A 24203-nucleotide genomic window follows, 5' to 3' on the forward strand; every position below is an offset into this window, starting at 1 on the left:
GAATAAAAACAAAACTGATAATATTAAATCAACACTTTATTCTGATAAAATTGCAAATCCCAATAAAACAATCCAGGTAATAAAATATCTATAAAATGACAAGAATACAGCACATTATCTTTGATGAAATAACCCAGTGTAATGTCCACAAAAGTTTTGTTCCGCTGTACTGTACAAATGCTGCAGATAAATAAAAGCTTATTTCCTAATGTGAACAACTGTAATTAAACTCTTGATCACACTAATGCACCACTTTCAGTAGTAAATTGTCGTTCATGTTTAGCGGATGCCCTGCATTTCTCTGGGCTTTGCTGAATGCATCTTTTCCTCTTCATCAAGAGTTTGGATACGCATGTTAGCACATTGGTGCCTCTTTACAAGACAGTGTTCTTGAGGTTTAGCGATCAGTCTGCTCTCAGGTCTGCAGTTTTCCTTTCCGTCTCCTGCAAAGTGAACCCGCTTCTTTCCTGGGGAGAGGTTCTCTTCGTTCTCTGTCAAAAGACAGAATCATGTCATTCTCATGTTATAAAGGTAAAAACAATAACAACAAAAACAACTATACAAGTATTTTCTTTCATGACAGGATCTGTAACCCAATTCCTGCTGGCTATGAGTCATGCTTTCCTGGTTACTGCACACTGCACTCTTCAGCCTTCACAAGTATTGTTTGTGATCCAAAGCTGAATTTTCCGCATCATTACTTCAGTGTCACATGATCCTTCAGAAATTACTCTAATATGATGGTTTGTTGCATACAAAACATTTAAAAATTGTAATTATTCCAAACTTTTGACCAATAGAGTTATATAAACAAATACCAGGCACTTAACCTTGAACATTAACAGAGAGAATAAGAAAAGAAAACAACATTCAGTCACTCATCTATATAGCATTCAACGGTTTTATACCTGTGTCACTGGCACTGAGTAGAGACAGTGCCCTCTGCTGCCAGACCAAATTATATGCCTTCAACAAGCTCTCAGCTCTGACAGAGAACAATTACAACCACATATTATCAACATTATATACCATGTGTCAACCAGTGGCTATAGCTAGTTATGCAGCACACTACTACTGTTAATACTACTTATATTTAATACATTCAAATGACCAGCTCAGCAAAGATGGTTCTATATTTACCTGGCCAGCTTTTCATTGGACTGCTGTTCTCGGACACACAGCTCCTGTTCCCTTTCTGGAAAAAAATTAAAGGTTAAACACACTATAAGCTCACTTAATGAAATATCAGTCTTGAGTCAGTTCAGCTAGAATGTACTCTCCGTCATGTCATTCCAAACTCAAAAGACTTTGGTTTCTGGATGCAAAGAGGCCTAATAAGATCAAGCAGACTTACGCTCTAGTCTCTGCTCTCGCTCTTTGAGGACCTGCTCGCGCTCACGTAGAATCTGCTCCTTTAGCCGCAGATCTGCTAGAAGCGACGGCTCTGGATGTTTGGGCTGCTCTACGTCCACTGATCTGTGCCTCTTCTGCTCCTGGGCTACACAGCCCGAGATCAAGCTGTTCTGCAGAATGGACTCCACCGAGGGCCTCAGATAGTCCTAACAAAAGATAACAGCCAGCCAAAAAGTGACAAAACGGCATTCAGCACAATGTGAACCCCTGGAACCCAAATCACTTTGATTTTGGTCTTTTGACAAGTTCTACTGACAAATAAAAACATGTAATGGTCCTCTTGCCAAAAAGTTGTTTACCTTTAAGTTGAGCATTTTTGAAAGGAGTGTGTTCAGGTCGTCAGAGAATCGGTATGGGATTCTTCGAAACTTTCCTTCTCTGATTTTACCGGCCAGCTCTGTTTGGTTGTATGCCGTAAATGGTGGACTTCAAAAAAAAAAAAAAAGAAAAAGTTTGTGTAACCACACAACAAGTTTGAATGTAACCGATTTCCGTGTAATCATATTAGAAGAAAAGTAATACATGTATACTTACGATAAAGCACATAGTTCATAGAGTAAACATCCCAAAGACCATATATCTGATTTTTCATTGTAGGACATGCAATTAATTTGTTCCTGTGAATATAAAAGCAGATAAATATGAATAAAACAGACACAGCTAAGTCCTAACAATAAGAACTATCATGATGAATCTGTGGCACAAATAGTTACTCATGCATGCCATGACATGAACATTTAACAACAGTTTTTTAGTTTGTTTAGGTTGGACTCATTCCAGTCCCCGAGGAGTGTTCTTGAAGAGGCTTGGGAAAAAAGCACAATATGACATAAGTGTGTCCAACATCGGTCTATAAAAATGTACTTATAGTTTACCCATAAATTCAAACCCAGTCATCCATTTACTCACCCTTATGACTTACTTTCTTTTGCAGTACAGTTTGAAATTAAAAATTGTGTGTGCTTTGCAGAAGAAAGTCAGTCATGCACTGTAAAAAGTAATTTTTTTAAAAGATGTTTTACAAGGAAATACTATTTCATTCTTTCTAAATCAATATGGCATGTTTAATTCAATGCCACTTGCCATTTCTTTTTAATTATTTGTTAAATTTGCTAGCAAATTCTGAGTGAACATTGTTCAAAGAAATACCAGTGAAGAGGTTAAGGTTAGTAAGTTTTGGGTGAACTATTGCTTTAAGGGTCCTGCATCTCATTTTCCCTCCTCACAATCCCAGTGATTTATATTTATTATTACAGTTCAGTTTATATTTTCATCATAATTTTCCCTTTCACATTTAAATGAAAGATGAAAGGACACTTACCGGTGACATGTAATATGGAGTTCCAACAAATGTTTTAGCAAAGCTTGTATCATGGTTCAGTATCCGAGCTAAACCAAAATCTCCAAGCTTTACGTTCTGTTTGACATCTAAAAAGATGTTTGCGGGTTTCAGGTCACGGTGTAGAACTGTACTGCTGCCGTTACTTCTACCATGACACTCTTTTAAAGCCAGGGACAACTGTGCCATCACACGGAGGATGAATTGTTCTTCTAGGTACCGTCTGCAAAGAAAGTGGAACAAACCAACATTGCAGTAATGCAGGAAAACAACAAAATAACTAGCAGGGTTTCTGCATGTTTTATGGAGGTAAATTGAAGACACATCCTACTGATCTATTACTTTTTAATTCATACTATTTATTTTAATTTGTGGAAGGGTGAATTGAGACTGTAGAAACACTGAGTAGCTTCATTTGACCTGTCTTTGATGCATCTGTTGATGAGGCTGGCGAGATCCCCACCCTCACAGTACTCCATCACTATATATAACGTTGTGTTTGTCCGGTCTATAATTCTGTCATAGTATCGGACGATATTTGGGTGCTTCAGCTCACGGAGCAAATTGACCTCAGACACCAGCATCTGTTTCTCTGCCTCGGCCATGGTGCCATAGTCCAGCACCTTCCAAACCAGGATCTAAAGGGATCAGATGACATGACGTACATTAACCTGAAAGATGAGAGACCAGCGACTACAATGTGATAATTCACAGGAACCTAAATTAAATTATTTCAACATCATGGAAAGTGGTGAATTTCACTGCACTAGATCACAAAATATCACAGCATCTGCAAACAAAGGGTGTCACACTTTGAACACATACACAGATGCTGGTCATATAATTAGAATTCATCAAAAAGTTGATTTCACTAATTCCAGTCAAAAAGAACTTGTATATTATATTCATTCATTACACACAGACTGATATATTCCAAATGTTTATTTATTTTAATTGTTATGATTATAACTGACAACTAAGCAAAATCCCAAATTCAGTATCTCAGAAAATTAGAATATTGTGAAAAGGTTCAATATTGAAGACTGCTACACTCTAATCAGCTAATTAACTCAAAACACCTGCAAAGAACTTTAAATGGTCTCTCAGTCTAGTTCTGTATCCTACACAATCATGGGGAAGACTGCTGACTTGATAGTTGTCTAAAAGACGACAATTGAAACCTTGCACAAGGAGGGCAAGACACAAAAGGTCATTGAAAAAGAGGCTGGCTGTTCACAGAGCTCTGTGTCCAAGCACATTAATAGAGAGGCGAAGGGAAGGAAAAGTTATGGTAGAAAAAAAAAAAAAAAAGTGTACAAGCAGTAGGGATAACCGCACCCTGGAGAGGATTGTGAAACAAAATCCATTCAAAAATGTAAATTTTGCAATTTTGCAAGTTGCTTGAGGTCCAGTGTAAAGTTTCCACAGTCAATGATGGTTTGGGGTGCCATGTCATCTGCTGGTGTTGGTCCACTGTGTTTTCTGAGGTCCAAGGTCAACGCAGCCGTATACCAGGAAGTTTTAGAGCACTTCATGCTTCCTGCTGCTGACCAACTTTATGGAGATGCAGATTTCATTTTCCAACAGGACTTGGCACCTGCACACAGTACCAAAGCTACCAGTACCTGGTTTAAGGACCATGGTATCCCCGTTCTTAATTGGCCAGCAAACTCACCTGACCTTAACCCCATAGAAAATCTATGGGGTATTGTGAAGAGGAAGATGCGATATGCCAGACCCAAGAATGCAGAAGAGCTGAAGGCCACTATCAGAGCAACCTGGGCTCTCATAACACCTGAGCAGTGCTACAGACTGATCGACTCCATGCCACACCGCATTGCTGCAGTAATTCAGGCAAAAGGAGCCCCAACTAAGTATAAGTGAGTGCTGTACATGCTCATACTTTTCATGTACTTTCCAGATGGCTAAGATTTCTAAAAATCCTTTGTATTGGTCTTAAGTAATAATCTAACTTTCTGAGATACTGAATTTGGGATTTTCCTTAGTTGTCAGTTATAATCATTAAAATTAAAAGAAATAAACATCTGAAATATATCAGTCTGTGTGTAGTGAATGAATATAATATACAACTTTTTGATGATATTCTAACTATATGACCAGCACCTGTACACAACATACACACTGCCGTTGAAAAGTTTGGGATCAGTAGGTTTGTAATGTTTTTTTGAAGTTGTCTCTTTTGCTCATCATGGCTGCATTGACTTGATCACACACACACACACACACACACACACACACACACACAGACAGAGACAGAGAGAGAGAGAGAGAGAGAGAGAGAGAGAAACAACAAAAAACAGGAATGTTTTTAATGTGAATATATTGTAAAAATGTAATTTATTCCTGAGATGTAAAACTGAGTTGTCAGCATCATTACTCCAGACTTCAGTGTGACATGATCTTTCAGAAATCATTCTAATATGCTGATTTATTGTCAATGTTAGAAACATTTGTGCTGCTTAAATATATATACATAAATAAATAAAATAGTTTATGCATTTAGCAGACGCTTTTATCCAAAGCGACTTACAGTGCATTCAGAAACGTTTTCAAAAAACATTTGAAAATTTTTTTCGTTTTTTTCAAAAACATTTTACCTAACATACATACATAATACATATATTTAGAACCCATGATACTTTTTTCAGGATTCTTTAATGAATAAAGAGTTGAAAAGAACAGCATTTATTTAAAATAGAAATACTGTACAAAAGTTTAGGGTCAGTTCTTCCCAATTCTTTTGAAAGAAAGGATTGCTTTTATTCAGCAAGGATGTGTTAAATTTATAAAAAGTGATAATGAAGACTTACAGGTGTCAGAAATATTTAACGCATATAATATATATATATATATATATATATATAAACCTTGTTATTCATCAAATAGCCTAATCCTGAAAACAGTATCACAGGTTCAAAAATAAATAAATAATGAAATATAAGCAGCAGGACTGTTTGCAACATTGATAGTAAATCAGCATATTAAGTATGATTCCTGAAAGATCATGTGACACTGAAGACTGGAGTAATGGCTGATGGAAATTCAGCTTTGCATCACAGAAATAAATTATATTTTGAAGTACATTAATATAAAAAAGCAATATTTTTTTCTGTATTTTTGGTCAAATAATTGCATCCATGATGAGCAGAAGAGACTTCAAAAAACCATTAACGTTACAAATCTTTCTGATCCCAAACCTATTCATACATATACACCATACTAAATATGCTAAACGGACAGCTGTATTTGACTGACCTTTCCATCTGATTTCCTCTTGATTTTCTGGCATTTCCCATACGATCCACATCCAATGGTGAGCAGAACCTCATAGTCTTCAGTTCTGGACGGCATCACGCGCACAAGGACGTCACAGCTCCAGCCTTCAGACTGATACAACAGTGTTCAGCGATTTGTGTGCAGACTCTACTAACAAACACAGCAGGATTCACTCGGTCAGTTCACTTACCGTGATTAATCACTTCTGGTCACTCGTGTGCTTGACTTATTGTTTTAATTTAAAAACAAAACGTTATAGATTTTTGTTTGTGCTCCGAGATAGATGTGAAACAAGCAAGCTGATTTTCAAACGCGTGCACAAACTCTGGTTTCTGATTGGCTGAGCTTGGTCGTTGGCCATGATCTCATTGGTCCTTATAACGACACAGCTTGCACGTTACCAGGCGCTGAAGAACCGCGAGAACGTCCGGGAACAGCGGGAGGCTGATTCTTAAAGGGACAGGCCTATAAAGAGCGAACATTGTACAGGTTTAAAGTGTAAAACTCAACTGTAAAGACTCGATTTTAAATAAAACAGCTTTAAATAATTATTTAGCATTTCTAATAACGCGCTCCATATGCTTTCCTTCATTTTAACAAAAATGCTGCTTCTGAGAAACGTACCGTCTGCAGAAAGACTTATGCGCCCGTTACTGTTATTGAAACTGTATATCCTGCACATTGACTTTGTCCGCTTGGTGGCAGCAGTGTGTTTATGGTGCTGAATGTTTCTGGGTGTGGCAGGGCCAAAGTTCACATAAAGCTCTCTCTGGTTCATGTCACTGGACGGCTTTAGAGGATACGAGCATGCAGCCTGATAGACCTAAAGAGAAGATGATTTCATTTGAATAGATGCATTATTAGACCTTGTATAGGTTACAATTTATTTCTGAGGGCTTCCAGGAACAGCAAACCCAGCAAAGAAACACAAACATATACTTCACCTGATTATAAATGGAAAATCTCTCACCATCATTCTTTTGCTTTTGTTCAATATTATTTTTGATACATACATGAGTGGGATCTCAAATGTGTAGCTTAAGTTTTGACTACTGCTTCAGTGAACCTAATTAACAATTAAGATTGACCAAAACACAGATATATAATAGTTAGAGATGATTGTACTGAACACAAGTAACCAAAGCAGCAGGCCCTTTTAATGAACATTTGTAAACTACAAGGAAAATGTTTTTTCTTTTTGATTAAATCAACAGACTTGATTGATGACCATTTTCATTTATTTTACTGTTGGTATTATTAATTATAACTAGCTTCATTCTGTCAATGTTAGATTTCAAATCTAACATATTTTTGTGCTTTTATTGTTGAAGTACTAGAACTTATTTATACCCTATTCACAGAAAAAAACCCCCATCTCAGGCCGTTCTTTTGAACATAAAGTGCAATATACACAGGCAGCTGAGGCATATGTTTAAATATCAAAACTGATCTAATGCATGATCCATGTTTTACTGTGGATGATTCACTGGTGCACGTTATTACAAAGAACAAAAGCTGCAATTCACATTGACTTTAAAAGCCACAAGTCTGATCAGAAGGATTCAGAAAGGAACAAATGCACCTCTGGCGAATGTTTTCAGATCAATAACACTCAGAGAAGAGCCTGTGGGTCACTGCTGCGCATGATTTTTATTCCAGCACACTTAATTTGTGTGTTGTAAAATGGCTGGGAAGCTAGGAAGAGAAACAGGGGTACAAAATGAAAATTATGGTCCATTCTATTGTAATTTGGTTAAAACTGCTAATATATAGATATATCTCACACTTTTTATTTTTTTAAACATAAAACCATACTTAGGAAAACAATGTTATGTCTCAATCTGACAGACAGCGAGAACGAAACAAGGAAGCCAGTGTCTGAGATCCTCGCGGTGAAGTTCACTGTGACGTAGCCTGCTCTGAATGCAGTCTGCATCTAACTTGGCTTTAGTCTTCTGGCATCATTCACATTTCAATCTGGCAAGCTATAGAAACAAAGTTCACTTTCACAGATGACATGGCTTCGGTTAAGGGGGGAAATGACAGTTTTCATCTACAAATGTCTAATTTGTACATCTAAGCATCTTTTCTTTAGAACGCCACAACATGGGCATTTATTTTGGAGTACATTATTGCTGGACCTCGCTCATAGACAGACTCAAGCATGGCATTCTTCCCCACTAACACACACAAACACATCCAATTTCACACAGGAAAAACACAATTTTGCGTTTCCATTTTCCTCAAGATAGTCTAAAGCTAATCTAAAATATTTTGTGCCTCCGCGCCAAATTGAATCTACGCCTCCAATTCTTTCCGTGTGGCAGCAGTTTTAAGACTGTTTCGTTTGATGAACAGAAATGTGCCCACACGACCGCCACAGACGAGGTGACGCTCAGACACTGAGAGACACTTACGCACCTGCCGGGACAGAAGATCCTAACAGCTATCTCTCCGTCTGTCTTAAACATTCATGATGCTTCAGAAGTAAAAACGCAGAGGGTGACTCCTTTCTGCACAAGATTATCCACAGAACGAGAAAAAGGATTACACAGATATTTGCCAACACACTGATATAACATGAAGTTACCAGACATTATGTGCATCTAAAAAAAAAAAAAAAGAGAAAAATAAAAAGAGTAAAGAAACAGCCAGTCACACACAATCACACAGGCAGGTTATGCTGTCACATTTACAGAAATGAAACCAGTTTGAGACTCAAAACAAATCAACATATTAAAATCTTTTTAGGACAATGAACAAACACAAAAGTTCAGTCATTAGAATGTCTGCCCCCTTTTGACCCTAAGATAAGCATATGGCTTAATATTTGTAAAACTTTGGAGGTGAGGGGTATTTGTTCTATTGAATCGGCAGTCATGTGGTGCGCTTGGATGTGTCTGTATGGCGTTGACTGTGTAAAGTTCTCCAAAGGATGCGGTCTCCTAGTTTTAAAACAAGAACCAGGTTAGTCTTTGAAATCCCCCCCCCCCCCCCCCCGACGCATCATCAAAACCGAATCCCCCTTCAGTCAGTGTAAACATCACGATCGATCAATACTGACGATACACACAGACAACAGCGTCCAGTCAACTGCCACAAGGATGAAATGACATGAGGACAGCACACACAGAGGGTCTTCCTTTCTTTTGGGGGGGGGCGACAAGGATTCATAGTGCAATGAAGGCCAGAGGAGGCGCTTCCAAAGAGGACAGCAGTCTCTGAAAACAACTTCAGTCATCCTGTTTGAGAGTTAACAATAAAAAGGGGGAGAAGCTCACGTGGCAGAAAATGAGGGAAATAAGAGGACTTGACAGATCTATCTCTGGCTTATTCCTGAGCCTAATTTTGATTGTACGAAAAAAATAAAATAAAAAGGAGTGGGGGGCAGGGGGTTCCACATGTGCATGAGTAAACATTTAGATGTGCATAATTTTCTCTCTGCATGTGAGCACGCATGTGTAAACGTTGAACTGGTTCTACACAGATCTAAGGGATAAACGCATGTCTGCGTGGGCAGCTGGGATTGGGTGGATGTGTCTGTCCGAAGTAAGGATGAGGACCGCGATCGGAAACAGCAACTGGAGTCGTCCTGCGGGGTACATTCGACTATCCGGCAGAGGAGAATGGCAATCGGGGCTCTAGGACTCCTCCGTCCTGTGTGTTACGCTCTCCTCAGAGCGGTCAGAAGAACCAACAGTAGATGTGATTTAGAACGCTGTACCACATGTAGCCCGAGGCAAAGGCGAACGTTTGCACGAAAAGCAGCCAAACATTATCAAGGGTCATATCTCGGGAGGCCAGCTCTTTCTGGCCGTCTGGTGGAGGGAATGCTCCTGAGAGACCAAGGAAACATAGAGAGAACTTGTCAGCAAGTTTGGTTTTAGTTGGAGGATGAATATTTACCGGGAAACAAAATTCGATTTTCATCAAACTACCTGTCTTGTAGAAGTGAGCCAGAAGTTTCTCCTTTTCCACAAATCTCTGATACAGCCAATCTGTCAGTGCTTCTGATTCTTCTGGGACGTCCTTTATAGGGTATGTCCTAAAAATATAACAAATAAGAATTCAATATAAACACTACTGAGAAACATTCAAAAACAAAATGATAAAACGGACCATTTAGGTCTATACTGACCACTGGTCAAAAAGTGTTCTATACACTTAAGCAACACTTGAGTTTCCATGATTAATAATAATTTTAAACGTATTAATTTAGACTGCATTATCACTTTTACAGAACTTAATGTCTGGATTTAGGACCAAACATAGCACAGAATCAGCACTATTGAAGGTTACAAATGATATTTTGTAAGTATTGACTCCGGGAAAAGTGTTGCCTTGATGATGCTAGATTTAAGTGCAGCCTTTGATACTTTAGATCACGCAGTTTTAATAGACCGCCTTAGAGATTATGTAGGGATCAATGGTGTAGCCCTTAAGTGGCTTTCCTCTTATTTGCATGACAGGACATGCTCTGTTAAAATTGGAAATTATGTCTCTGCATCTGCTGCTATTTCTTGGGGGGTTCCTCAGGGATCAATCCTTGGTCCGACTCTGTTTTCTCTGTATATGTTACCCCTGGGGTCTATTTTTAAGCTGCATAATATTAACTATCACTTGTATGCTGATGATTTACAATTGTAACTTCCTTTGGAGTGTGATGGTTGTGCACCTTTTACTAATCTTTATAAGTGCTTGACTGAGGTAAAGGGATGGCTAGCTAATAATTTTTTACAATTAAATGAGGATAAGACTGAGTTTATTATGTTTGGGAACAAGGAGTTTGGGAATGCTCCGGCTGGAAATAATAGACTACTGTCCAACAATATGCAAAGTTATGTAAAGAACCTTGGAGTATTTTTCGATTCGGAACTGCGCTTTGATCGTCAAGTTAATAGCGTTGTGAAATCATCTTTCTTTCATTTAAGAAAATTGTCTAAATTGAAACCAATTCTTTCGTACAAGGACTTGGAGATTGTTGTGCATGCCTTTGTTTCAACCCGGCTGGATTATTGTAATGCTCTTTATCTGGGCATAAGTGAATCACTGGTTACTCGTCTTCAGTGTGTCCAGAATGCTGCAGTGAGATTTTTTACAAATACCAGAAAACGGGATCACATAACACCTTTATTGATATCCCTTCACTGGCTACCTGTTAAATACAGAATACAATATAAGGTGTTGATGTTTGTTTTTAAAGCGCTACATGATCAAGCTCCTGAGTACATAAAAGACATGTTAATTCCTTATCAGTCTCAACGTCACCTTCGCTCCTCTCGGAATATGCTCCTAACCGTCCCACGGTCTCGCTTGAGGCGTAGTGGAGACCGCGCTTTTTCTGTGGCGGCTCCTGCACTTTGGAATGAGTTGCCACTATCCCTAAAAATCTCATCAGGCATGGATATTTTTAAAAAGGAATTGAAGACTTATTTATTTAATCAAGCCTTTGGCGTTTGATTAGGTCTGAGAACTGTGAGTGATTTTCTGTTCCATTTTCTTGTGTCTTGTTTTTAATGTAACTTAATGTTGCCAGCACTTTGGTCCATTCTAATGGTTTTGAAAGTGCTTTATAAATAAAAGTTGAGTTGAGTTGAGTTGAATGTGAATATTAAATCAAATATAATCATCATCAAATATTGTTTTAAAATATTGTTTTAGAGTGTTATACTATGTTTACAATTATTATTATCAATAATAAATGCAAATTAAGCCATGATAATACACTTTAGGCTTCATTACGTTTACAAAATTAAATGAAATAGGCTACTACTATAAATTTAGTCAATATTATATATTATTGTTTTACATAAATATAAATAATACAAATATATAATATAAATAAATATATATTTTTATATAAATATAAATAGTAAACACATATGAAGTGTTAATTAAATGTTATTTAAATATTGTAAAATGTAGAAGTAATAATAATAATATTAATAATATTAATTCACAACATGGATTGTTGCACATGTACTTTGCCTTATACACAGTACTGAATGTATTTTAACCATTACATTTCAGTTCATTTTCTACATTTGGATGCACACTTTGTGGATAATAATAATAATACAAATAATAATTATTATTATAAGTTCTGGCACGTTGAGCGTTTGTTGCCCTCCTGACCCAATATTTAAATGTTCTTTCATAAAAGACAAAAAAAAAAAAAAAAAGACAACTTGATAGTTTGGAAGAAAAGTTAGAGAGAGAGTCTGATTAAATGAGAACAGTATCAGAAGCCTAAATCAAATTTACTAAAGGAAATTCACAATAATGAAGGTAATTTGCGGAGGCAATGAAGACAGGTTGAGGGAGAAAATCTAACAGGCACTGAAGAAAAAAATAAATAAATAAAACAGATGAGCATGAAGCACAAACAATCCCAATTCTCAGTCTTCATCAGATCTCCCACAGTTAGCACGGTGAAGTGGAGAGCTCAGCTCTTTAACGGTGTGACAGGTTCAGTTTGTGCTGATGAGACGCTTCAACTGATGACAGCAGTTTTCTGCTGAAACACTGGCCGAGCTCTGCACAGACAGCAGAGACATAAACACAACACAAGACTGACTGCAAACTTCTCTTATGAAAACTAAGAGTACAGAGAAGATGTGACTGGCGCAATATTACAACATCATGCAATTACCCAGCTTCTGCTTTTCCCTTAGTTTGAGAAACAGTCAACTTTACTTCTGTACTTGTTAATAATCAAATTCATTAAAGGGCAGATTCGCATTAGGCTATGATAACATAACTACTGAGAGACTGTAAATTGCAACTGCAAGTATTATTATTATTATTTTTTATTTTTATTTACTGTTTCCTTAAAAACTAACAACCTTCTTTTGGTATGAGAAATGTTTAAAAAAACATTTTACACGAACTAATCTGCATTAGCAGAATCCTGCATATCAAAAGGATTAAATCAAGCTGAAATTAGTTTATGTGAGAATGAAGACTAACATGCACATACAAGTACAAATATGTTGGAAAATGAAAGTGAAGTATATATAAACAGTCAAAGATAAAGTAAACTTTAATTACAATAAAAATGTTTCTATTTGAATATATATTTACATTTTTATTTTATTTCTGTGATCAAAGCTGAATTTCCAACATCAATACTGCAGTAATTTCCTTCAGAAATAATTTTAATATGCTGATTTGATGTTCAAGACACGTTGTTGAAATTGAATATTTCTGTTATTTTTTTATGTTACTGCTTAATATTATTGTGGAAACCCTTTTAGGGTCATTTGATGAATAGAATAGTTCAAAATAACAGCATTTATTTGAAATATATATTTACTTTTAAAAATATAAAAAAAATTAAATCAATGCAAATTTAAATCCTAACCATGTATAGACATTGAGTATACAATCTTTCCCGGTTTCCCCATATATTACTTAAACAGAACTCTATGTATTATTATATACACTATTTATGGTATATGTCCTGATGCCAACTTTCTCAATCTCTGGTACCACCAATATTAATGTAGAAACATATACTGTATACTGTTAATCTATAGTTTACTTTCTTTCGACTTGTTTATCTTTGCTATCTTTCCATTTACCACACACAAATCAATAGGTGTGGAGTTATAAGGCCCTTGGGGACAAATTCCAGAAAATGCTTGGCAATAAAGTGAGATAAGAGCCCTGGGAACAGAAGTCACCAGAGAAGCTCAGAACCATCTATAGGGCAGATCTGTGCATCACTTTACTGATGCATCCCACAAGCTTTCGTAATGTCATGTATAACGCTTTTATGTTCTATAGGGCAGGTCATCTAATGAATGAGAATATATAAATTAGCATATCTTTCTTTTTGTTAAGAAACTCAGGATGGCTTGATGTCACCAATGTACAATCTAGTTCACTGGGATGAGATTTTGTTAAATAGTGAGAATTGCAAAAGTTCTTGTAATCATAAACTGTGATTTGTTGCGGATTGCAATATGTTCCCTTATAGACTCCGTAAGTCTTGCTTGAAATGGAGCATCTCCACCAAACCAATTAAACCTCTCTGTCTCTCAGAGATTTGTTTCAGGGGAATTTCAGTGACCTGGTAGATTTAGAATCCACAGAGCAAAATTCTATATTGGGTTTTGTTTCCTTCTTTTAAAGGGTTATTCCACCACAAAATGAAAATGTTGTCATTAATCACTTACCCCCATGTCGTTTCAAGCCCGTAAAAGCTTAGTTCATCTTCAGAACACAATTTAAGATAATTTGGATGAAAACCGGGAGGCTTGTGACTGTCCTATTGACTGCCAAGTAACTTGCACTGTCAAGGTCCAGAAAAGTATTAAAGTTATCGTCAGAATAGTCTATATGCCATCAGTGGTTCAACTGTAATGTTATGAAGTGTTGAGAATACTTTTTGTACGTGAATAAAACAAAAATAACTATTCAACAATTCATCTCCTTTGTCTGTCCGCATCACCGTAGTGCCATTTTGAAGAATATCCGCTGAACGAAAACTCTGTACGCTATTCTGTGTCAGCCGCAATGCAAGGATACGTTTTCTAAATGTATTTGTGCTTTGATTTGAATGGAAACTGAGCATCCGTGCAGTGCAGCTGACACAGAACAGAGCAAGATGCTTGTGTTCAGCGGATATTCAGAGGTGACGAATTGTTGAATAATGTTATTTTGGTTTTCTTTGCGTACAAAAAGTATTCTCATCACTTCATAACGTTTGAAGCATGGCAGATGGACTATTCTGATGATGCTTTTCATATTTTTCTGGACCTTGACAGTGTAATTTTACTTTACAGTCTATGGGCTAGTCGCAAGCCTCCTGGTTTTCATCCAAAATATCTTAAATTGTGTTCCGAAAACAAAGGAATCTTTTGCAGGTTTGGAACGACATGGGGGTAAGTGATTAATGACAAAATGTTCATTTTGGGTTGGAGTATCCCTTTAAGAACTGTTCACCCAAAATGATTGTTCAAATAGCACAACTGTGAAAAGTCCCTATCGAAACATTTACTTTTAAGAGAGCATGGAAACATTTTTTTACCAGTTCATCATTTCAATCACTATATCGCTCACGCGGCTGTGAACATAAAGTGCCCATAACCACCTTGTGTCAAACCAAACCAAGTGACAAGAAAAAAACAAGTGCCCACGGAAAGTTCATTTTGTTTAAGGCTATTTCAAAGTCAGTCAGAATTAAAATCAGACTTGAGTTTGTGATGGAGGATACAGATTCTCCTCGAATCTTCACTGTTGCTCTCGGCCCTCCTCTAGCCAACCAAAGTCAAAAACAAAGTGTGAAAAGAGCATCAGTGAAACACTGAGTTACTGGCAAGTCACTGTTCGAGTTCAGCCCCATTGTCATTTGATAGATATATTTCACTTATTTTTTTCATGTTATAATGTGAAATCAGGCTTTTGAGGAATGTTTATTTGTCTCTCAGTCGTCAATGTATTGCATTGCACAACAGAAATTCAGTTTGTTTTTTAAAACAAAGCATCTAAATACCATCTTAATACGCATGTTATTGGGAGATATAGAGTGACAAGATATTTATAAGCATTTAAGTAAATAGTCTGTTTAACTGTTACAAAATTTTGTTGTTACATTACAAATTATCAGAATGTAATCTTAATTTTTGGCCAAATAAATATCAGAAAGTACCAAATTGCAGACCAGATCCAAATAAAAAGGTTATTTATTTTTATTATTTTCAAGTATGAGCTACATATTCTTCTATATGAGCCATGAAATGTATCAAATATGACACTCAATAAAAACACTAACTTTTTTTCTGACTATTATTTTATATGTCAGGCATTACAGGCTTAACAAATAAAACCAGAATGCAAGTGACCAACAAAGCATGCTGGTCAACCATTATCATGTGGCATCCTGCAGTATAAATATAAATAGCAAACCACATTGACTGTATTTACTTCTCTAGTAGAACTTCATTGACTCAACACTTATGTTTCTCGTTTGCCACTGAGGGCAGGTGTGGAGATAAAACTGATGAACATACGAAAGGTTTTCCCAGATAGCATCACAAATAATAAACCTCACTTTTCAGCCTTTAAACCATTTTTAAGAAAATAGATGAGCCAAACATATCAAATAATATAATAAATTAATAAAATTATCATCAATCAATTATTATATTAATTTAATAACATAACATACTAATATATTTTACTTTTTTAATTGTTAAGACTTTTTATTGAATTATCTTCTGGTCAATCCACCAGTTCACATTTACAATTCTGCGTGTTTGCAACATGGGTTGATTTTCACATTGGTTTGAACAAAGATAGCAGAGAGGCTTATTGAAAATTTAAATTTATTATCTGCCAGCAGGTGGTGCTTTCTGAATGGCAGACAATAGCGGTTTCCCGGGAAATGGTAGTACACAAAGCTGCACAGCACCTTGAGACATGCAGCACTCATGCAATGAAATCACAGCCTTTTGAAGTTCAATCATCACATTAAAGGAAAACGCCACCATTTTTCCACTATGCACTATGGAAATGTGGAAGTGTTTGGTAGCTTCTAAATTCATCCCTGTTTGGATCCTAAGGAATGAATGGTGCTAAGCTAAACGCCAGCATAGTGGTGCCGCACACTACAGAGATTGAGTGCACGCACTGAGATGGGAGAGGTACGTATCAACTCATCTAAGTTGAGGGAAGATAATAGTGGAATATGGAAAGACGGTGGCATTTTACTTTAAGCCATATCGCAATTCTTGTCTTTCAGTCCCCAAATTTAAGACATCCTGAAATCATAATTAAGACTTTATTGTACCATTTAAGACTTTTAATGGCTTTAAATGTTTTGCAACTAAATTTAAGACTTTGTAAGGACCTGCGGAAACTATGATAAAGTATTGTGAGAGTATCAGACCTGTCTCCCTCCTTCCATTCATACCAAAACAACTTGAAAGAGTTGTTTTCAACCAGATATCATTATTTCTTTCACAAAATAACCAAATGGACTTTAACCAATCAGATTTCAGAAGTGAACTTTCAACTGAAACTGCATTACTGTCAGTGACTGAAACCTTGAAGATTGTGAAAGCTGATTCCTAATTATCCGTTCTCATTCTACTGGATCCATCTTCCGCCTTTGATACTGTGAATCATCATATTCTTTTGTCCATGCTCTTATCATTGGGCATCACAGGGATACCACTTTGCAGGTTTGAATCCTATCTCACAGCTAAATCTTTCAAGGTTGCCTGGGGAGGGGACGTATCCAAAGCAAATCAACTGGTCACTGGGATTCCTCAGGGATCAGTTCTTGGACCCCTCCTCTTCTCCATATACACTACATCACTGGGACCCATCATACAGGGACATGGTTTCTCTTACCCTTGCTATGCTGACGACACACAGCTCTCTTTTTTCATTTCAACCAGACGATCCAGTGGTAGCTGCATGGATCTCAGGCTGCCTGGCAAACATCTCGGCATGGACGAAAAAACATTACCTACAGCTCAACCTAGCAAAGACTAAGCTTCTCGTCTTTCCTGCCACTCTGACTCTACAGCATGATTTCACCATCCAGCTAGGTTCATCAAAAATTACCCCATCAAATTCAGTCAGAAATCTTGGTGTAATCTCTGATTACCAGCTTTGAAGACCATGTTACAAAAAATGCTTAATCATGCAGGTTTGCACTGCATAACATCAGAAAGATCAGGCCCTTCCCAATAGAGCATGCTACACAACTTCTTGTCCAGTCCCTAATCATTTCTAGGGTGGACTACTGCAAAGCTCTTCTGGCTGGACTTCCATCAAGCACAATCAAACCTCTACAAAATGATTCAGAATGCGGCAGCACGACTGGTCTTCAACGAGCACACAAGGGCCCACCTCTCTTTATCTCCCTTCATTGGCTACCGGTTGTGGCTCGTATCAAGTTCAAGACATTGATGCCTGCGTATAAAACAGCCACTGGCTCAGCACCCGCCTACTTCCTCCTCACTCTTATGAATGTACATCTCAGTCCAGAGGCCTGTGATCTACAAGTGAGCAATGCCTCGTGGTACCATCACAGAGAGGCACAAACTCACCTTCCAGAACATTTTTGATCACTGTTCCTGGCTGGTGGAATGATCTTCCCACCCCCATCTGGAATGCCGAATCCCTGACAATTTTAAAGCGACAGCTGAAAACTCATCTCTTTCATCAACCTTTGATTTAAATATATATATATATATATATTAGGGGTGTTTTTTTATACTTTTTAATAAAATATATATAAAATAAAAAAAGAATAGGAAATAAAATACTGCTGCAAAGTTCTCCACTAAATAAAATACTCTCAGTCTCAAACCAATATCATATAATAAAATATAATGAAAAATATAAATAAATAACTATGATTACAGTGCAGCATTACCAATCCCAGCTTGTAGGCCTGCTCATATTTAAAAAATATAACTTTTCCAAAGTGTAAAGTGCAGCATCAACAGTTTAATTTTTTAGACCTGCTCAGATTTCGTTATAGTGTTGGCCCGATCGGAATTAAGAGCAAAGGTCTGTTTAAATGCCAACGGGAGCTGCGTTTGAATTACAATCGTTTTTTTCCCAGTTGTAGTGATGTTCACACTCGCTTGATGCCTTTTGAAAACCTTAGGCCGGTGACACACTGGCATATTGCACCTGTCAAACATAGTCTATTTTGCCGTCAATACTGCTGACTGTGTCCTTTATCAGTAGGCTTTATATTTATGCTCAACATTAAGTATAGATAGTGTTGTCGTGAAGACAAGATCCTGGTCTGTCGGCGGTCTCTCTCTATGTCACCTACAAAAGGAGCAGCGCGCCAGCACCACGTCAGGCACGATTCTGGTGTGTAAAGACACAGAAAATGCGAAGCAGCCGTCACGCAACTGACACGCAGCAGAAACGCCACGCTTACGCCACGCAGCCAGTGTGTCGCCAGCCTTAGAATCAGCTGCAGGGCGGGATTTGCGCTGAACGCGGAGACTTCCGCCACTTAATATGTTCGTTTGGAAACATGAAAATGTATATGTTCCGCACACAAAATATTGCATTCGGTACACACGTGCACCGTACCGAAAGCCCTGTACCGAAACGGTCCGGTACGAATACACGTACCGGTACACCACTAATATATATATATAACCCATTACTTTTTCTTTCCTTAATCCTTCCCGTATAATCCTTTCCTTAATCCTTCCAGTACAATCCTTCATCAATCCGTCTAGATCAGGGGTGGGCAATTAATTTTGACAAGGGGCCACATGAGAAACCTGAATCGTGTCAGAGGGCCACACCAACAATAACACTTAATTCTGCTCAGCTTTCTTCCATTGTACAATTCCTTTAATTATATATTATGAATAGCTGGTACTGGTAATCAGTAGAATAAAACTAAAATAAAATTCTGTTTATATTAGGCTAAGTGAAATTGTGGAGCGTAGGTCAAATAATTTTGTGTGAAATGACATAACTTGTCCTAACGGCTGCTTCTCTGGTGTTGTAAAGTTTTGTAAAAAGTCCTTGTTGAGTGTGCAGTTTTGCTAGCAACGCATCAGTAGTGTAGTGCCGATTCAAATTGTAATCTTTTAACACAGCGACCTGTGTACCGCAAATCAAGCACACAGCGTTACCTTTAATTTCTGTGAAGAAGTACTTGGCAGTCCATGTCTTGTTAAAAACACGACATTCATTATCAACTATTCTTTTCTTAGTGTGTGCTGACATTTTGAAGGTAACACCACTTGTTGCTATTCAACTTCACTGTCGCCTGGCAACAGAGCGCGAGCCTCCGCTGAGTGCGCGCGCATTCCGCGCAACTCCCCAAACAGATCTTCGGATGCGGAGGCACGCGCGCGCTGTTAAGACGAATTTGCCCGAGCAGACGGATATTAGTTTTTTTATTACCTTCGCGCTCATGCGGACGCGTCGAGTTTGACTGCAGTATCTTCTATTCTATGCGCTTTATAATCCGGTGCACCTTATAGTGCGGAAAATACGATAGATATTTTTATAATCTATGTTGGGCCGGGGCCGGACAGGGACACACAAAGGGCCGGATGTGGCCCGCGGGCCGTAATATGCCCAGGTCTGGTCTAGATTGTACTAATTTGAACAACATCTGAAACTTTGTATTATGAGCCCTTCTTGTTTATTTGCCTCTTTATGATGGATCACTTGTTGTATTCCTCAGTCTCAGTTGTAAGTTTCTTTGGATAAAAGCGTCTGCTAAATGAATAAATGTAAATGAATCATATCATGAGATCAACACCGCGACTCATGACGCGAGTATTTTACACCAGTAGTAGTGACTGGTCTCTATGAAACAGTGGCTCAAGTACAGTTTTTATTTATTTTTTTAAGTTTAGCTTAAATCTCCATGAATTATCCAAATATTAGCCACATAAATGCTTAACCTTACATTCTTAATAGGATTCAAAAATACATGCTGCTCATGTTTTATACATCTCATGGACATGCATGTGTTTATTTACATCTTACAAAATGGTCTGCAGAGAACATTTCATATTTGCTACACATTTGCTAGTAAAAAGCTTTTCTTTCCTTCAGTGGCTTTTTCTTTTTCTAAACGCATGAACAAGCATTGCACATTTGCTGAATAAATCACATATGAATGTAAACTGAATCTAGAAGTGAACTGGCTTCATTCATATTGACAAAATGTAATGTATGTAATCAAACAGATTATAGAAATGTAATATGTTACGGTTAATTTATTCTGTGAACTAGTGTCCAAATAATTTATTCGATTTCTTTAATTCAACAATCAAAGTGTTCACATGCATTTGACACTGATTATATTTAACACCATGTTGCACTTTGTCCCAACCAGGCATGACGTTTCAAAGTACAAGTAATGCAGCATGATGAAGCTATTTGTGCATTTATTGTTAATGTCTTTAGATTACTTTTTTTTCATATAAATACCTAGAAACCATTTAGTTAAAATTTTTGCCATGATATGGAGGTGCTATATGTGGCTTTAACTATGGTTATCATGATCTAAATGTAGGGGTGCTCCGATCACGATCGGCCGATCGTTATGCGCATCTCGTCAGTAAAGCCGGTTCTCTAATCAGCGGTAAATTCCCTCAGGTGCGTGATTTCACATAGAGCAGCTGTTACTACACAGAGCCGTTGTTAACTGAGAAGATGCGCAAATAAACACTGAAAATGAATGTGGATTTGCGCATCTTCTCAGTTAACAATGGTTCTGTGTAGTAACAGCTGCTCTATGTGAAATCACGCATCTGATAAAATTAACCGCAGATTAGAGAACCGGCTTTACTGACGAGATGCGCGTTAATGATTGGCCGATCGTGATCGGAGCACCCCTATCTAAATGTATGCTAATATGGAAGAACAATGGTTAATTTGAATAAAAATATAAGAATATAAAATATAAAAATTAGGTTGTTGCAAGATGCCAATGTGTATTTGCATCCTAACTCAAGCTACGGTCTAATGTGCATTTCTAAGAGACAAATGTTTTTTATATTAATATTACAGTCTGCAGTGAAAACTGCTGATGAAGAAAACACAAACCTGTTTCATGATTTGAAACAATATCACTCATTAGGACATGCAGAATCTAATAAATTATTTTTTTCTATTAATATGTTTAATTTGTTACAGAAAAATGACTGTAAAAGAGTAATGAATTAAAAACATGAAGTGTTTGTCATGTTCGGACCATAAAGAGTAGTTTAACACCACATTTAACAGTCTGGTTTTTACAACTTTCACTTAGGAGCAGTTCAAACAGTTCTTACCTGTAATGTACATGTGTGACTGTTGGATCTCTGTAACCAAATATCCATGTCTGAATGTCCATGGGTCTTGCATTGGGGTAGGCTATGGTCATATCTATTACCCACTGTAGTCCTTTTGATTTGTTACCTGAAGGTGGGCAGACACACAATCTTCAGGCAGAGAAAAACTGTACAAATGTTAACTTCAAGGCCAATTCACAACAATAATGAAATGTAAAAGCACTAGTCATACTCTTCACATCCAAACACATACTAATGGCAGCGGGGAAACCATAGCGAGTTGCATGCAAGAAGTCTCAATATCAGGTCATATAGAGCAGTCATTTTTTGCTTTTTTTTTTTTTTTAAGGGTTTGTGTTCCACAGAAGTCAGTCAGTCAAACGGGTTTGTTTTCACACACTGCAATGATGCATTTCCATTAGTTATTAACACCATAAAGTATAACACCGTATTTTGGTGTATGTCTCTTTTAATGATAATGAGATACTGCTCACTCTGCCCATCTCATTTGTGGAAAAAAAGAAAGAAAGAAAAAGACAAAAAGAGCAAATGGATTTGTATCATTGTAGGGTGGTTGTGTCCACACACTTCCAAGACACATTTAGATGTAGACAGCATATAAAAGTGAATTTTACATTCAATATCCCATTTAAGAAAGCTTTCTGTAGTTATGATCCGCCAGACACCGATTACACATGTTTCTTAGGAGACGTTCAAATAAGATTCATGTGCTCAAAAACGGCTGTATGGCGAGTGACAGAATGAAACAGAACATACAGTTTTAAAAGATGAACTATATTTAACTTGACACATTGTCTGTAAAATGGTGCGGGATGTCTAATTTAAAATCCAACATAAACAACAGGATGAGAATCTACGGCACTGGCTGTTTATTAATTTAAGAAATAGTGCAGACAGATTCAAGAACAAACATGCCTTTAATAGGATAACTAACACATTCAAAATAAAAATAAATAAATAAATACAAACAACAAATTTCAACTATCAAATATCATTTATATACCAATGTTGTTAGTTAACTAAAATGGAAATAAAACAACTTCGCAGTGAAACTGAAATAAAATATTTACTGAAAAAAATGTTTCGGTTACTATTAAACTAAACTATTAAACTATTAAACTGAAATAAATACAAATTAAAGCTAAATAGACATATAAAAAAAAGACAAAAGAGCATAATATATATATATATATATATATATATATATATATATATATATATATATATATATATATATATATATATATAAAAAAAAATTATGCATTTAGCAGACAGTGCATTCAGGCTATCAATTTTTACCGTGTCCCCGGGGAATCGAACCCCCAACCTTGTGCTTGATAGCACAATGCTCTACCAATTGAGCTACAGGAACACTGTATATAATATAATATAATATAAAAGAATAAATTAAAATCTGGCAATATAAAAAATAAAATACATACAACTTATAGTACTAAAATAACACTATCCTATATAAAAACATAAATTACAAAAACTACTGTATTCTTCCTAATAAAACAGAGGCATTAGGAAAATGCATTGTTTATATTACCTATAATGGGAATATGTCTCACTCAAAGTGAATTAAAGTCTTACAGTGACATGAAATTTGTTGGGAGAGGGAGATTTATTGCCTGAGCAGTGTTGTGATGGCTGCACCGACGGTGATTAAAAGAGATCAATTTAGAGATACAACTCCTAGAGAGAGGAGCCACTGCTTAAAATAATATAGCTGAAAAAAAAAAACCCCAAAAAAGTCCACCTTAATAATCAGCTAGTTTAAACATGCAGTGACTATGCTGTTTTAATCACCTTAAAGATCTGTGACAGTTGATCAATTGTTTAGTTAACATAATTATACTGTACTTACAAACCTCCAAGAGGAATTATTAAAATGAAGAAGAATTTTAATTTATGTATGGGCATGTCCTTTGATGCGTTCTGAAAAACTGTGATGATTGTCTCCACATATTTACAGAAAGACTATACAATCAGCTTATTATCTTGTTTAACCAGATTAATGTTTCTTTGTTTTGAATCCACGCCTATCAGAATGCACCATCTCCATTAGTTAACCCAATAACAGTTCACCATGAAGCAGAGCAAATATATTCTCTGCATTAGTGGTGTGAGGAGACAAAATGGAAGATCCACCCAGCAAGGAAGTTGTAGGAAGCATGTACTAGGTGCGGTGGAAAAGCCCCACCCCCCAACAAAAACCCAATCTTCTGTCAAAACTCAGTCAATGCACTAAAGTTTCAGTATTTGAAGTTAGTTTTATTATTATTATTTTAAATAAACTGATAGTTTATCCTAAAAAATACATTCTGATATAAAACGGA

The 24203-nt window shown here is 36.8% G+C and overlaps 2 protein-coding genes across 2 annotated transcripts in view; both read right to left on the reverse strand.

Moving 5' to 3' along the window:
• Nucleotides 1-26: 26 nt before the first annotated feature.
• LOC132092705 (serine/threonine-protein kinase Nek2-like) lies at nucleotides 27-6407 on the reverse strand. Its single transcript, XM_059499056.1, has 10 exons — nucleotides 6240-6407; nucleotides 6029-6160; nucleotides 3173-3390; nucleotides 2735-2975; nucleotides 1948-2030; nucleotides 1713-1839; nucleotides 1355-1559; nucleotides 1141-1195; nucleotides 909-985; nucleotides 27-491 (listed from the first exon to the last, which is right to left on the reverse strand). Exons 2-10 carry the CDS (start codon nucleotides 6122-6124, stop codon nucleotides 280-282), a joined length of 1314 nt encoding a protein of 437 aa, XP_059355039.1. The 5' UTR covers nucleotides 6125-6160; nucleotides 6240-6407; the 3' UTR covers nucleotides 27-279.
• Nucleotides 6408-7678: 1271 nt separating this feature from the next.
• LOC132092706 (acyl-CoA:lysophosphatidylglycerol acyltransferase 1-like) overlaps nucleotides 7679-24203 on the reverse strand; it is a 32836-nt gene continuing 16311 nt past the window's right edge. Inside the window, exons 6-8 of the mRNA XM_059499057.1 lie at nucleotides 21841-21967; nucleotides 9988-10094; nucleotides 7679-9885 (exon numbers count right to left, since the gene is read on the reverse strand). Of these exons, the coding sequence (XP_059355040.1) occupies nucleotides 9734-9885; nucleotides 9988-10094; nucleotides 21841-21967 (386 nt within the window). The 3' untranslated portion in view covers nucleotides 7679-9733. The remainder of the gene's footprint in view (nucleotides 9886-9987; nucleotides 10095-21840; nucleotides 21968-24203) is intronic.

Source organism: Carassius carassius, chromosome 18, assembly GCF_963082965.1.
Source record: "Carassius carassius chromosome 18, fCarCar2.1, whole genome shotgun sequence".
Classification (NCBI taxonomy): domain Eukaryota; kingdom Metazoa; phylum Chordata; class Actinopteri; order Cypriniformes; family Cyprinidae; genus Carassius; species Carassius carassius.

Excerpts from the sequence above, each read along its gene's own strand:
- LOC132092705 (XM_059499056.1), bottom strand. The coding sequence starts at position 6,124 with ATGCCGTCCAGAACTGAAGACTATGAGGTTCTGCTCACCATTGGATGT. Across the intron at positions 1,560-1,712 it reads CAAAAATGCTCAACTTAAAG|GACTATCTGAGGCCCTCGGT; the intron begins GTAAACAACTTT and ends ATCTTTTGTTAG. Across the intron at positions 492-908 it reads ACTCAGTGCCAGTGACACAG|AGAACGAAGAGAACCTCTCC; the intron begins GTATAAAACCGT and ends GTCTTTTGACAG.